The sequence below is a fragment of the Equus przewalskii genome, chromosome 13 (assembly GCF_037783145.1).
Source record: "Equus przewalskii isolate Varuska chromosome 13, EquPr2, whole genome shotgun sequence".
NCBI lineage: Eukaryota > Metazoa > Chordata > Mammalia > Perissodactyla > Equidae > Equus > Equus przewalskii.
The window spans coordinates 50,034,565-50,051,261 of NC_091843.1; the positions used below are offsets into that span (position 1 = coordinate 50,034,565).

Genomic DNA, 16,697 nt, shown 5'->3' on the forward strand with positions numbered 1-16,697 from the left:
AAATTGATGGACAATGTGAAATTTTAAAATAACCGCTTCTCTACTTGGTTGGCTGCCAGGAAACTCACAGATCAGTCTGTTACCCATCTTAAACAACTGTTCAGACTTCATATACACATTGTAAGGAAACTGTTTAACTTGGCTTCGTCTTACTATTGTACAGTATTTATTTTTCCTGCTAATTTCTTTACTTATATATTTTTTAGAAAAACTACATTATATGTAGTTGCCTCAAAGCCTTTCTAGAATAGAGTGGTATGTAAATAAATAATTTTAAAATAATTTAATTTGCCTTAAATGTGTATTAGACAATTTTACAATAATATAGCATTAGATTATTTTTAAAAACTGGAAAGTTTTCTAGTTTAGGTAAAAAATAATATCATACCAAAATTAGAAGCAGAATAGAATAGTGGTTAAGAGTACAAGCTCTGGAGTAAGCTGGCCTGCATTCAAAGCTCAGTTCTGTCTCTTAGTAGCTGTATGACATGGACCTGTTACATAACCTCGATGACCCTTAGCTTCCTTACCTATTAAATAATGACAATGATAAGTTAACCTCATAAAGTTGTTGTGAGAATTAAATGAGAGAATGTATATACATTATTTAGCACAGTGCCTTAGCACAACAGGCACTCAACGAATGTTAATTATTCCTATAATTTAATTAATAGTCTTACAACTTAATGGGTTATCCTGGCCATGTATATAGATAATATGAACATAACTATGTCACTGTTCCCCAGTACTCTTTGGTGGGTGTCAGAATCAGTATCAGAAAAGGATGATCTTAGGATTTAGTTTCTTACTTCTATTTTGAATTTACATGTGCTATTTATTATATGGCAATAATTTGTGGAACACTGAAGATTACTAAGGCAAAATATTAGCTTGAAACACAAAGAACTAGGGCATGAAAATTTAGTTATTAAATCTTTTTTTTCCAGTCAATGTTTAATGACTAAACTAACATATCTAGCCACCAAAATGAGAAAAAATAACTTCCTGTTTTTCCTTTTTTGGTATATAAAAACAGTTCACAATTTAAAGAAAAAAGGATAAATAATTTATGATAAGTGAAACTTAAGTTTCCTATATTGATAGCAGGATGCCAAAACATACCCCTGCAATAGTTTGGATAAGAGAGAAATAAAATTATTAATTAGTCAGCAGTTCTCAAAGTACAGTCAGAATACCCGGAAGGTTTCCAAGACCCTTTGGGGGATGCACAAAAGTCCATTTTCGTAATAATACTAAGCTATTATTTGTCCTTTTTACTCTCATTCTTTCATAAGAGCTCAGTGGAGTTTTACAAAGTTTATAATAATGTGTTATATCACAGCAGACTGAGTGCAGCTATCTTCTATTAAGCCGGAAGTTAAAGAGATTTGCAAAAGTCAAGAAAAGAAAGCCACTCTTATCATTTAAGATTTTTGTCTTACAAAAATTATTTTTCACAAAAATTTTATTTGTTAAGTAGAGAGTTTGTTATTTTTAAATGAATTAAAAAATATTAGTAGATATAGCCCACAAAAGCAAATGCTCTTTAGGGTTCTCAAATGTGGAGAATATAAGGGGTCTTGAGATCAAAAAGTTGATCTACACAACTAGTTTTATTTTTCCTTTTCTTTTTTTTTGATGAGGAAGATTGGCCCTGAGCTAACATCTGTTGCCAATCTTCCTCTTTTTGCTTAAGGAAGACTGTCCCTGAACTAACATCTGTGACAATCTTCCTCTATGTTGTATGAGGGACACTGCCACAGCATGGCTTGATGAGAGGTGTGTAGGTCCAAACCTGGGGTACAAACCCATGGACCCCAGGCCATGAGGCAGAGCACACGAACTCAACTACTATCCCACCGGGCTGGCAGCCACAACTAGATTTTTGAATTAAAAAAATAGAGAAAGAATATAAAAAGTCCATTTAAATATATCAGGTTTCAAAATCACAAAAGATACTGATAAAACTACTTTCAAATCAAATGTTTAAAAAAGTAAAAACAACAATTTAAAGATGAGCAAAATTCATTTTAAATATTTTTCAGAATAACAATCTTATATATTACAAAAAGTAAGGCAAATAAAAACCTATGACTAAAAAAAGTGGAAAAACACACTATGAAATTTAAAGAGATGCCACATGTTTTTTAATGGTGGGACAATGCTCTTTTGTAATTATCTACATACTCTTAACTAAGCCTTTATTACTTGTATAAGTGGAAACGTTTTTAAACATTAAATTGTGGTATGAAATAAATTAAGGTAAGTTTAAATAACTCCTATACGAGTGATGCTAGATCAAATCTTTTTGTACAATGTACAGCTGGAGAGCTAAACACCTCCATCCCTTAGAAAAATGTTAATATGCTAATAATATTAAATATCTTGAGTACTACTCAGTAACATGGTAATGACCCTAAAAGGTTAGAGTTTTCAATTGCTTTCAACTTGGCAAATTCTGACCCAATATTTAATATATTGTTATCAAATAAATCAAAATCCTCAGTTATTAGAAAATAAAACTGTTAGCTACACATTCTTCAGTTGATGAATGATGGTCATAAATGGAATATTTAACTTCAGTATTTCTAGACATTATGATATGTCAGGATAGTGAATGACCATGGAATCCACAAATCTACACAGTTAAAACTGAACTAATAACAGTAACAAAAATTAATTTTTTTAAATTCATACTCACCTACTATACTTTTTTCTGGAGCTGGTGGCACAATATAACCGACATGTAGATACTTGCTTGCTAACTTGCTATGCAAACCGAGAAAGTCACTGAATCTTCTTTTAACTGAAAATTCACTCTTACTGAACATGGAAAGAGAAGTCTACAAGTGAAGAAGAGAAATTTCAAATTTGAATACTAAGCAATTATTTAGAAGTTACTGTCATACATAATTGTAAACACACATATACATTCATACTGGTCTACTTTGCAAAAGAATGAAAATGTGGTATACAGATTTCTGACAACTGAAAGAACCTAAATCATAGATGTTTTTACAGAACCTTAAGAAGACAGAAAAATGTTTTGCTTTACTCTATCCGTGACTCATCTCATCGACTCTACTTATATTTACGCTAATGATTCTTAAATCTTTACCTCTAGCCCAGATCTCCTCTAGAGCTTCAGTCTGCTATATCGAAATGCCCAAAGGACGCTTCCACTTAGATCTCACTGCCACCTCAAATTCACCCTACTTTCCCCTGCTAGAACTTAAGTTCCATGAGAGAAGGGCACTTAACTGTACTGTTTACTACTACTCCCTAGTGCTTAGAAAAGTCTGACCCCACGATAAGTGTTTAATAAATACCTGTTCAATGAACTAACAGATCTCACCCCTGTCCACACTGTGTTCTTCCCATCGTGCCACCCTTTCTCCGGGATCACTCCAACAACCACAAAGTTCATCCAGTCAGTAACTTAAGCATCCCTCCACCATCACTCCTTACATACAAATCCTATGGATTCTACCTCCTACAAAATTCAAGAAGCCATTTATTTTACTCATCCCCAGAACCAATTCCTAAAGTATCACTTCTCACAGCTAGGATTGCTGCAGGCACGTGCTCTCTTTTAATATTTGAAGGCCTACAACCTTTTTAAGACTTGCAATGGCCTCTTAACTGGAAATCCTGACCTCTGCTTTAACCCTCCCAACTCATAGTGAGTCAGAAAGATCTTTCTAAAATAAAAATCTAATTGTGCCACACTCTTGCCCGAACCTCTTCAATGGTTCTCCATTATATTTAGGATGAAGCCCAAACTCCTTAATGTGGCTGTTCATAATAAAGGAAGGCTTACTGCCAAACAATTCAATTAGGCACCTCTTTTTGCAGATACTGGAAAACACAATGCTTTCTTGACTTCTGGCTTATAAACAAGCAAATCCCTTTGCCTGAAACAAGCATTCTTGTCCTTTCTTCCTCCACTGCCCCCACTCCCTCTCAGATCACTTCTCCTATCTTTGTCTAGATAAGGTCCCCTCCTGCATATTCTCACAGAATACTCTATGCACCAAATCACACATAAGTCACTGTAACTACTTATTTGCAATCTTTACTAGATGGTAACCTTTGTAAAGACAGAAATCACTTAGACCTTAATCATCACTGTATCCTCATACTACATATGGTGAGGGCTCAATACTTTTTTAAAAGAGTAAACGGCTCACCTTTGTTGTTACTCTATATGCCATGTAAGCATTCATGCCATCACCTAAAAGAAAAGTCAAACAATAATATTAAAAATCATAAGCTTAACCACACACACACAGAAAGGTAACTGTGAAGTGATATGTTGATTAACTTGATTGTGATCATATCATAATGTGTACATACCTTAAATCATCATATTGTACATGCTAAATACATACATTTTATTTGTCAATTATACCTCAATAAAGCTGGAAAAAAACAGTAAGAAACAAAAAAACCCCACAAGCTTAAAAATAAAAGTACCATTTTAATACTCTAACAATGCATTTAGTAAAGAAAAACAAAACATGTTAATGACCAAGCTAATTATCAAAACAAGGAAGTACGAAAAAGAATAAATACTGACTCACCAACTTTCTCTGGATCTGATACACCAATTTCTATATCAAAAACATCTCCATTTGCTTCTTCTTCAATCTAGAAAAGATAAATTTTTGGGGGTTAAAGATTTCAATTTATAATATTGTCATAACACTAATAATTATTTTTACCATCTATCTTTTATTAGGGTCACTGTCACATCAAATAATTTAAAAAGCCACTCAGTACTTTATTTCTGAAAAACAATAAAAGCTTTCATATTTCCTGACTATGTAAAAAAACACACAAAGGCTCACAAAGACAACAGGAAAAGGATCATCTGGAGAAGTAACAGAATAATCTTGTGTTCTTACAAGTCCACAGACGGAGAAAAAAATGTTTTAGTCTTCTATAGAAATACTGTAATTTTTAGTTGTTGTCCTATATCCTGAATCTTCAGATTCAGATTATTAAAATAATTCTCATTTTTAATATTAGCATTTTTCAAAGTTGTATCTCTACTCTTTAGCGTCATGATTTCTCTAATTATCTAGTAAACACATGTTCTGCTTGAAGCCAATGAAAGCAATATAAGCTCACTGAAAAAAGCAGTAGAACGGAAAAATGATAACCTCATGAGACTACAAAGAGGCACTTTTTTCCTTAAAGATTGGCACCTGAGCTAACAACTGTTGCCAATCCTCTCTCTCTCTTTTTTCTTCTTCTTCCCAAAGCCCCCCAGTACATAGTTGTATATTCTACTTGTGAGTGCCTCTGGTTGTGCTATGTGGGACGCCGCCTCAGCATGGCCTGACGAGTGGTGCCATGTCCGCACCCAGGATCCGAACAGGCGAAACCCTGGACCGCCGAAGCAGAGCGTGTGAAGTTAACCACTCAGCCACGGGGCCAGCCCCAAGAAGCACTTTTTAATCCCATTATAAATAGCCAATCCTAACAACAGCTCTGCAGGAAAGTTTTGTTATTCTCAAGAAAGCACAGAAATTGTTAAATCTTGAAATTTTTTACAGCAATATTAATAGATAGTCTAAGACTATCTAAAACAAAAGTGAGTTTTTCTAACCATAATCTTTTTTTCATGGTTGCCCTCTTGTACAGATTTTAAAAAAGTAAATCTTATTTGAACTGTAATATAAACTACATAAATCCTAAGTATACAGGTCGATAATTTTCATGAAGTGAATACATTTTTTGTAACCAGAACCTACATCAAGAAACAAACATCATCATTACACCTCAGAAGGCTCTTGTATGCTTCCTCTCCACTCATAAGCCATCCTCCATCCTGTCAACATAACCACTAACATTTACAGCATGCCTTTATCAAATAAAATTATTCAAAATGTCTCTTTACTGTGATTAAGTTTTCAAAGTACTTTCATACACTATCTTATTTGACCAACATAGGAATCCTGAGAGGTGCATATTACTATCATAAGATCACAAATGACGAACTCCTTGACTTAAGAAGGAAAGTGATGTGCCCAAGTCACTGGGTTAAAAAGTGGTGAGAATAAAATCAGAAGCCAAATCACCCAAATTGTTTCCCATTAAAATGTCTAAAAGGCTTTGGTTAGGAATGACTAACAGGAGAGTGATGTTGGTCGGGAAACAAAAAACTTATTATTTACATATTAATTTAGAATACAAACATTTTTCCATACCTCCTCCCTGGATCTATCAAAGATCACAGGAGCAGACAGACTCTTCGATTCAATTCTGGGAGCAATGAGTGTAGTAGGGGTCACAGGCGTGACTGCAGGCGAAGGTTCTGAGGAGAGGATAGGTTCCCTTTCCGGACTGTCCAGGGAAACTTCTTCTGTGGCTTCTAGATACGAATTAAACAAGTTAGTTAAGGACACGGGTAACAAACCCCCAACAGTCTATACAGCAGTTAACGAATTATGAAAAGTATTTTTATATTAACCACAAATAAATATCAAAATGTTATTTAAAAATAGTTGTTATAAATAATTTTGTGAATCCTTCCTTAGTTGTCTATTAAAAGTTTAAAACCAACAGTGACTTTGTTGATTTTAGGAAGAATTCCCGTAAGTCAGCTTAATTATCTACACTAGTGGTAGGGATACAGCTAGTAGGAAAGCAATGATGTGGATAATTCCACATTCATTTGTGTTTGGGTTTGTAATATATCTTATACTTGTGGTAACTTACCTTTCAAAATCTTTTATTCAGGCTAACATTATGATTATTTTATACACACAAACAGAAATTTTATGGCAGAAGGCTGCCCAGAACTATCCCAATTGGGATTAAAAATTTGTGATGGAAAATCCACAAGTTAGTAATCTAAAGCAGTTAACTGCTAAAGATTACTGGATATTAGCTGAATACACAAATATGACACAAAGCAAATAGGTGTTTAGGTTTTAATTTAAAATGCTCATTCACTTAAAAAATCTAAAATTAAATATATTTAAAACCAAATCAAATCAATAAACTGAATGTCTACAAGCTATGTAACATTGTGCTAAATGCAATGGAGAAACAGAAAGAAAGGTAAAATATCATACCTGCCCTCAGGGAGTTTATAATCTAGTTGGGAAAACAAGACATAAGCATGTGGAATGTTAAATAATAATAAAAGACAAATAATAGCCAAGAGAACAATAAAAAGAATGTTACAAGATATTTAATTGCTTTATGAACTACAGAACAAACACTACAATTTGAGTTGAGATGGGAGACAATACTTTATGCTGGGGAAAAATCAGGAATAGTTTACAACGTTGATCTGAGAAGATTTAAATGGATAGAGAAAAACAGGGGAAGAATTCCATGAAAATAAAATAATGGCATAAGCAAAGCCAGAAAAGTGAAAGTTACAATCAGTGGCCATAATAAAAACCACACTTCTGCTAGTTTAGAGAACTGATACCAGGAAAAAGAAGGCAAGACTGTAAGGGAAGCAGGATCAGACCAGTGGTTTCTAATCTGAGGTTCCTTTAGATTCCCTTAGAGGTTTGGAAGGTAGTATTGGTAGTCAGCGAACCATTTTAATTTTAATACCTCAAAAAGCATGGCAATAAAAAATATATTTACCTAAAGTAAGGTAAATATGTTAACATTTAAACATAAACAGGTTAACATTTTATCAAGCTACCCTTACTGTTTATCTCATGCTGATGAGATCCTTACGTGGCATAGCTCTCTTTATATGTTTATATTAAAAGTAAAATTATTAATAACCCAAATCTTTCAAGCTATGGTAATCAAACGAAGAAAAATACAGTTTAGGTGTTGAATAGACTATAGACAACCCTAATATAACAAACTAAAAGCTTACATGCAACTTCAGGCTGTTAAGATTGCTAGTATTTATTCAGTCTTCAAAGAAATGAAACCAATGAGCAACATAAGAAAGTAAGAAAGCAGTGTATGAAAGCTAGGGAGTATGAGATCTTTAATCTACAAACAAACAAATCAATGAGCAGCAAACAAGATAAAATGAACGCCAAAATTCTCTGAAAAAGGTACTGTTATTTGCAATAGACCCATAGACAAAAAACTGTGAAAAACATAGTAATTTTACTGAGATATTGGTACACATAAAGTCATTTTAACTTTTCAATCATATTTAACTTCACTGACACCAGGTTTTGTGTTCTTTTCAGAAACTCTGGCAGGCTGCTCCATTAATAGTAGAAGACCTCAAAATAAGAAAAGCTAAATATGATCTAAGTAGCTAAAATGGAGGGGGGAAATGAAAATAAATGGATAGAGATTTAGGTTCAGTATATTAATATATAGTCTACCTTAAATTCTTCTCATGACTTCTTTTAGTGAAAGTAAACTAATGTACTACAAATTCACGAAATTTAATTTAAACCAGACCTAAAGGTTCTGGAAGACCCAGAGGTACTAAGCCCCAAGGTACTAAGTATAAAGATTAACTTTTCCTTGGAGGAGATACTTTGAGGACAAGTACAAATTGATTATGTCCATGTCAGGTAAGTAATATTTCACTCATATGACAGACAACATAGAATTTTTAAACAAAGGACTACCCGTTAAATTTACAATTGGTATCATTTGCTGAAAAGCATAAGTGAAATAAGCTAAGTATCCTGGCAGAGACAAGTTCTAAAAGTCTAGGACAATTTCAGTATTGGTAATTTGCTCACCCTCACTCATTCCTGCAGGACAGTTTCCTCAGTATGTTCAGGGAAGCTTAGCACAGTATGTAACAAAGGGTGGAGAGGGGCTCTGTAGTCAACAGTATTTGGTGAACACTCTCTAAGTAAACTAACAATAGTAATACACGTCACACATACTTTTTCTGACACAATAGTACTTGAAATGCTACCCAAAACACATTAGCATATGCATCAAGACAATCTAATCTCCTTATGGTTTTAAAATAAAAATGGCTGGATACTAGAGCAATATCTATATTCTTCCCTCTGAGAGAAGAAATAAATTAAGTAAATGTTCTATTACTGAACAATAGTTTTCACCATCCTGGTAACATATGTTACTCTCTATTATGGCTTCCTAGGACCATACTCCTCCTTAGGAGGAGGAATGATATATCTGCTTAAAGGCATTATAAATAAGATGCAAGTGTGGTATTAATTCATTCATATAAAATGGATCAGATGAGATCTTAGAACACCTAATTATGTCATTATGAAATGCAGTTAAGTTTAAGATAGATAAAGTGAAAATGTGTTTATGTTTGTAGATAATAAAGGAAACAGATGACTATGTTTATTGTTTAGTCCCTCATACTCCTCTTTTCTTAAGGAAAAAAACACTGACATTGACCATATTTGAATCATAATATTTAGCATAGATTCCTAGGTAGACTAAAATATGAAATATTTTAAGTGGGCAAATATCATGGTATAGTCTTCATTTGGCAAACTGTTTGATCAGCTATGCACACTGTTAAAAAAAAAACCTTTCCTTACACACACACACTCTTCTGCTGTTAAGAGTTTCAGAAAAATCATTTAGATAGAATTCTGAGACTTCAAGGTGAAAGATTCTTTAATATAAAATGGATAATCCCAAACTTCTATGTACAACTCTACACTATTAGAGGAAAATACACACAATTTTAGATTAGTTTCTATGCAGCAGAGAAAGGACTTGTGTTATCTTTCAGATTAAAACATACATGCCACAAAAAAACTTTTAATGCCTGCCTGGAAAAAAGTACATGAATGGAAATAAAAAAGAATATAATAATTTTGGTTAACTGTGATTTTACTCTAAGTTGTTGGGTAACTACCAAAAAAAAGGGTGAAATATGATTGGTATTTATCATACTTTTAATTTTCTGACATGATGAATATACGAATTCATATACAGTGAAAACTATTCATGGAACTAATCAAGCAGGAAATTATATGGACCTTTGTGATGGAAGATTGTATCTTCAAACACATATGTACAAAAATACAGAATGGTTTAAATATTCAACCACTATAAAGGCTGAGGACACATTAAATTTTAACTCAATAAAAGCCAGTTCAGGTAAATTAAGCTATTAAACACACAAAGATTTACTATTTTAATTTTTTGTCTCATTAACTCTAAGGAAGATTTTTACCTTTTAATGACTAAACATTAATTTGTACCTTAATTTTAATCTTACACCAGACCGTTTTGAAGAGAGTCCATTATTTTTAAAGGTGAGATGGACTAGACTAAATCCTGACCCCACATCAAAAATAAATTCCTCAAGCATCAATTTTCTCACCCAAAAGTGAATCAAAATGGAACAGGTGGTAAATACTGAAGTATTTTATTACAACAAACATTTCAAATACATAGACTATAAATTAAGTGATTTTTAAATCTAGAGTTTAATTTTGCTTTGTGACAACTTGTAAGTAATAAAGAACAGAATTACTGCTATTTCTCAAAGCATGAATGCTACAATCATTAGTTTTCTGAATTCAAATATTGATCAAAACAATCAAATTATGAGATTTATTTTCAAATTCTTAAAACCAGAAAGATCACATTTTGGCTTCTTTTAAGTGTCTGTATTTTTCACAAGGTGATCTAATTGAAAATTTCCTATCCTTCTAAGTTGTTAACAGGAAGAGCTACCCCTGATACTTCACGCAAAATTTCAGTTTTGCTTTAGAGACTATCTTCTATCAAGATATATATGTACTACAATTGGCCATTATTAAAAAAATTAAGATATTTAGAATTACCTGCAAAAAGATCTTCTCTGTCATCATCGAGCACAACTTCTGCAGGTTTTGGACCATTGGAGTTTGTACTAATATCTTCTGCAAGACCAGCTGGCTCTGGAGATGAGGGACTTGACTGTTAAAAACAGTAACAGACAAGGGATTGGTAGGTTTATCTGTTATAATTTTGTCTCTATCCACACAGAAATAGAACATTCTCTTGATAAGAAGAGAAGAAAGAACAAGAACAGCTTTTTATAGTTCTTCCTCCGAGAGGAAAAATGAACCAAAAACACACTTTTACTCATCTTCTCCCCTCTTCACAAAAAGTCATTTAAGATTTAAAAAAGAAAATCTTTTCTAGTCGCCCCTTTAGAGATACTAATTTGTCATGTTGAGTTATAATTAACAAAAACAAAATTTAATGCTCTACGTAGTCATATATAATAATGTTGACTACTATATAATAGTCAAACATCAGCTCTTGAAAACATGTTGTATGTATAAGAAGTTCAAAGTACTGCTTTACTATAAAAGGAAGGTTTAATACTAATTCAATTAAGACTATAAAAATTCTAAAATTTCTATAGTTTCAAACTAAAACTATGTCATCCCCCCAAACATTTACATATTTATTAAGCTAAGGAACGATTTTTGTCCTTCTTAAAGTATAATAACCAACAAATCTAGATTGTAAAGCTTTTAGCTTTATTATATAGTTTTCTTATGACAGTAAAGATCAATACTCTTTTTTTAAGAAAAGTAACATAAAAAGAAAACTGTATATATCAAAAGTGCACAGCTAGGTATTTTCACAAACCCAACATACCTGTGTAATAAGCATCCAGATCAAGAGAGAGAACATTATCATCAACTCCAGAAGCTCCACTCATGCTTCCTCCCATTCTCTACCCTCTCCCCACCCAGGCTTCTACCAGCATGGATTAATTTTTCTTACTTTTGCTCTTCATAAAACTGTAATCATACAGAAAATATTCTTTTGTGTTTGGTTTTTGTTCTTAATGTAACATATGTGCAATTCTTCTATACTGTTGTGTATAGTAATAGAGATCACTCATTCTCTTTCCTGTAAAATATTCTACTGTGTGAATATACCACAATTGATCTATTCTACTGTTGATGGGCATTTGGGTGGTTATCAGTTTTTTGGGGTTTTTTTTTACCACTATCAACTTCTAGTATACATATCTTTTAGCAAACGTGAAGAAATTTGTGTTTGGTATTACATAGGAGTGGAACAGCTGGATCACAGGGTAGGTCAATGTTCTGCTTTAGAAGATATCACTCAATAATCTTCTAAAGTGATTGTATAATTTACACTCCCACCAGTAATATATGAAAATTTCAGTTACTCTACATTCTTGTCAACACTTTGATATATTCCATCTTCATCATTTTAGCTATTATGGCAGGTAGACAGTCTACCTTATTGTGGCTTGAATTTGCATTTCCCTGATGAATAATGATGCTGAGCAATTTTTCTTATGTTTAATAGGCATTTGGTTCTCTTCTTTTGTGAAGGATCTCCAAGTATTTTGCCCATTTTATACTGTTTCTGTTAATTTGTAGGAGTTCTTTATATATTCTAGATACAAGTTCTTGGTCAGACACATACTGCAAGTATTTTCTCCCAGTCTGTGGCTTGCCTTTCTACTTAGTTTTTTTTTTTTTTTCCTGCTTTATTTCCCCAAACCCCCCGGTACATAGTTGTATATCTTAGTTGCAGGTCCTTCTAGTTGTGGGATGTGGGACGCCGCCTCAACGTGGCCTGACGAGTGGTGCCATGTCCATGCCCAGGATCCGAACCCTGGGCTGCCGCAGCGGAGTGTGCAAACTTAACCACTTGGCCACGGAGCTGGCCCCGCATTTCTACTTTCTTAATGGTAGATTTTGATAAATAGAAGTTCTTAATTTTAGAAAAGATAAATTATCAATTTTTTCTTTTATGATTACTAAATTTTTTGTAGGACAAATTACCTTTTGAGGCCACTCCTAATTCATAAGATTTTCTCATCAGCTTTTTAAGTAAACTATCCTCTATGGCATAGGGCATTTCTTTAAATCTTTCAAAAATAGTTTCAATTCCTTACGGAAAAATTTAAAAGAGAGACTTTCTTTTCTCTCAGGAGCTCATTCTTACAGACTCAAACTCTCACAAAAGTAGGCCTCCATTACCTTAGCAATTTCACTTCAAGAAATTTAAAAATAAATAATCATATATGTTACTTCTTTTGGAACACATTCCTAACAACCTCACCTCACCTCCAGCTGAATCTGGTTAGGTGACTGGCCTATATGTTTCCACAGAATATCTACTTCTATCATAATTCTTCCTGCCACACTACATTATAATTATTATCCATTTGTAGACTACAAACTCAATAAGGAAAGCAGAGTATCTTGTTTACTACCTTTTACTCAGTTCCTGGCAGGACTCAATGATTACCTGTTGACTGAATTCTAAGAAAATGATTACGCATATGCTAAGAACTGGCCACAAATTTGTCAATCAGGTTGTCAATAATACTGAAAAATTTGAAATAAAGAACATCTACATAAAAATGTAGCAGAATGGCTCCAATACCCATTCACGATAAAAACTCTCAGTATACTAGGAATACAGGGGAACTTCCTCAACTGGAAAAAAATTATCTACAAGAAATCTAAAGCTAACATATACTTAATGATGAAAAACTTGAAGCTTTCCCACTAAGATCAGGAACAAGGCAAGAATGCCCCCTTTCACCACTACTTTTCAACATCATACTGGAAGTCCTAGCTAATGCAATAAGACAAGAAAAGGAAATAAAGGGAATGCAGATTGGGAAGAAATAAAACTCTTCGTTCACAGACAACAAGACTGCCTAACTAGGAAATCCAAAAGAATCAACAAAAAAACCTCCTGGAACTAAAAAGCAATTATGACAAAGTTGTAGGACACAAGGTTAACATACAAAAGTTACTTAATTTCCTATACACCATTAATGAACAAATAGAATTTGAAATTAAAAACACAACCATTTACATTAGGAGACCCCCAAAATTAAATACTTAGGTATAAATCTAATAAAATATATACAAGATCTATATGAGGAAAACTACAAAACTCTGATGAATGAAGTCAAAGAAGAGCATATTTCATGTTCATGAACAGGAGGACTCAAGATTGTCAAGACGTCAGTTCTACCTAATTTGATCTACAGATTGAATGCAATCCCAATCAAAATCCTAGCAAGTTATTTTGTGGATATCAATAAACCGATCCGAAAGTCGATATGGAGACACACAAGACTCAGAACAGCCAACACAATATTGAAGCAGAAGAAAAAAGGTGGAGGACTGAAGCTACCTGACTCTAAGATTTACTATAAAGCTAACGTAATCAACACATTGTGGTACTGGTGAAAGAATAAATAGATCAATGAAACAGAAGAGAGAGTTTCAAAATAGTCCCACACAAATATAGCCAATTGATCTTTGACAAAGGAGCAAAGGCAACACAATGGAGAAAAAAAAAGTCTCTTCAACAAATAGTGCTGGAATAACTGAATATCCACAAGTAAAAATATGAATCTAGACACAGACCCTACATCCTTCACAAAAATCAACTCAAAATGGATCACAGTCCTAAATGTAAAGCACAAAAGTATAAAATTCCTAGAAGATAACATATGAGAAAATCTAGATGACCTTGGGTTTGGTACTGACTTTTTAGAAAACAAAGGCACAATCCATGAAAGAAAGAATTGATAAGATAGACTTCATTAAAATATAAAAACTTCTGCTCTGAAAAAGAGCTGTGAGGAGAACAGAAAAACAAGCCATAGACTGAGAGAAAATATTCGCAAAAGACAGATCTGATAAAAGACTGTCATCCAAAATATACAAAGAACTCTTAAAACTCAACACTAAGAAAATGAACAAGCCAAATAAAAAGCGAACCAAGGGCATTAACAGACACCTCACCAAAGATATACACATGGCACACGAGCATATGAAAAGAGGCTCCACATCACACATCATCAGGGAAATGCAAATGAAAACAACAAGATACACTATACCTCATCATGGTACACTCTACGCAACTACTGGAATGATCAAAATCTGGAAACTGACAACATGAAATGCTGGCAAGGATATGCAGCAACAGGAACTCTCATTCATTGCTGGTGGGAATGCAAAATGGCATAGCCACTTTGGAAGACAATTTGGCAGTTCCTAATAAAACTAAACATACCCTTACGTATGGTCTAGCAATTGCGCACTTTAGTATTTACCCAGAGGAGTTGAAAACTTATGTTCACACAAAAACCTGCACACAGTGTTTATAGCAGCTTTATTTATAATTACCAAAACTTGGAAACAACCAAGATATCCTTCAGTAGGTGAATGGGTAAATAAACTGTGGTATATCGAGACAACAGAATATTATTCAGTACTAAAAGGAAATGAGCTATCTTGCCGTGAAAAGACATAAGAGAAAACTTAAATGCATATTACTAAGTGAAAGAAGTCAGTATGAAAAGGCTACATGTTGTATGATTCCAACTGTATGACATTCTAGAAAAGGCAAAACTATGAAGACAGTAAAAGATCAGTGCATTAACAGGGAGGGAGGGATGAATTGGCAAAGCACAGAGGATTTTTAGGAGAGTGAAATTACTCTGTATGATACTATAATGGTGGATAATGTCTTTATACATTTGTCCAAACCCATAAAACACACAACACCAAGAGTGAACCCTAATGTAAACCGTGGACTTTGGGTGATAATGACGTGTCAATGTAGTTTCATCAATTGTAACAAATGTATCACTCTGGTAGAAGACGTTGATAATGAGGGATAATGCATGTGTAGAGGCAATACAAGGGAAAGTTCTATACCTTCCACTCAATTTTGCTGTGAACTTAAAACTGTTTTAAAGAATAAAGCCTATTTTTAAAAAATGTAGAAGAGAGGCATTTACCGACACGATATGAGAAAATTAGGTACCTACACACATGATCCAGTTTTCTGACAATATTCATTAAAAATAAATGTTGTTTGGGGCTGGCCCGGGGGCACAGTGGTTAATTTTGCACGTTTCACTTTGGCAGCCCAGGTTTCGCCAGTTTGGATTCCAGGTGCGGACCAACACACCACTTGTCAGGTCATCCTGTGACAGGCATCCCACATATAAAGTAGAGGAAGATGGGCATGGATATCAGCTCAGGGCCAGTCTTCCTCAGCAAAAAGAGGAGGATTGGCAGCAGACGTTAGCTCAGGGCTAATCTTCCTTAAAATAAATAAATAAAATGAATGATGGAATGAATGAATGAATGAATGTTGCCTTCTGCTCCTTCTCTTTGCCCTACTAGAAACTAAGATATACTTGCACCGAGTAAGATACAGGTACTAAAGTCCTATAACTTGTACACACAACTTCATTTTCAACAAAAGTCTCTACCTTTAAAATTTCACAATTTCCTGGGGATCAGGAGCTCCTGAGTCTAGTTCTGTCTGCACACTAACTTGTCTATGATTACATAATGAATTTCCTTGGGTACCAATTTTTTTGCCTATATAATGAGAAGTGCGTCAGATAATTGCTAATATTTTCTTATCTATCCACTTTATTACTTTAAAATTTCTAAATCCAGAGTTACCTTTAATCAAGAGTTACTCTGATTTCCTTTTGCATTTCTCATCCCCACTTGATATTAACTTTGAGGGAAAAAGAAATGAATTAATCTTGAGAGAAACAAAACAGCAAAATTTAAAAAAATGAAATACAATTTCAAAAATAGTAAATCTCAATTCATGCTATAATTTAATACTTACATAAATGAATTTGTAACCAAATCTCAAGGGAAAAGACAATCAACAGATGCCAACCCCAAGATAATCCAGATGTTGCAAGTATTAGTCAAAAAATCTTTTAAAAACTTTTCTAACTGTGCTTCATGAAGTAA

The 16,697-nt window shown here is 33.6% G+C and overlaps 1 protein-coding gene across 1 annotated transcript in view; it reads right to left on the reverse strand.

Annotated features, from left to right (window-relative positions):
* Window positions 1–16,697, reverse strand: part of SNX2 (sorting nexin 2) — a 50,703-nt gene that overhangs the window by 20,260 nt on the left and 13,746 nt on the right. Inside the window, exons 2-6 of the mRNA XM_070569415.1 lie at window positions 10,746–10,860; window positions 6,216–6,379; window positions 4,584–4,650; window positions 4,191–4,234; window positions 2,702–2,843 (exon numbers count right to left, since the gene is read on the reverse strand). Coding sequence (XP_070425516.1) covers window positions 2,702–2,843; window positions 4,191–4,234; window positions 4,584–4,650; window positions 6,216–6,379; window positions 10,746–10,860 — 532 coding nt within the window. The remainder of the gene's footprint in view (window positions 1–2,701; window positions 2,844–4,190; window positions 4,235–4,583; window positions 4,651–6,215; window positions 6,380–10,745; window positions 10,861–16,697) is intronic.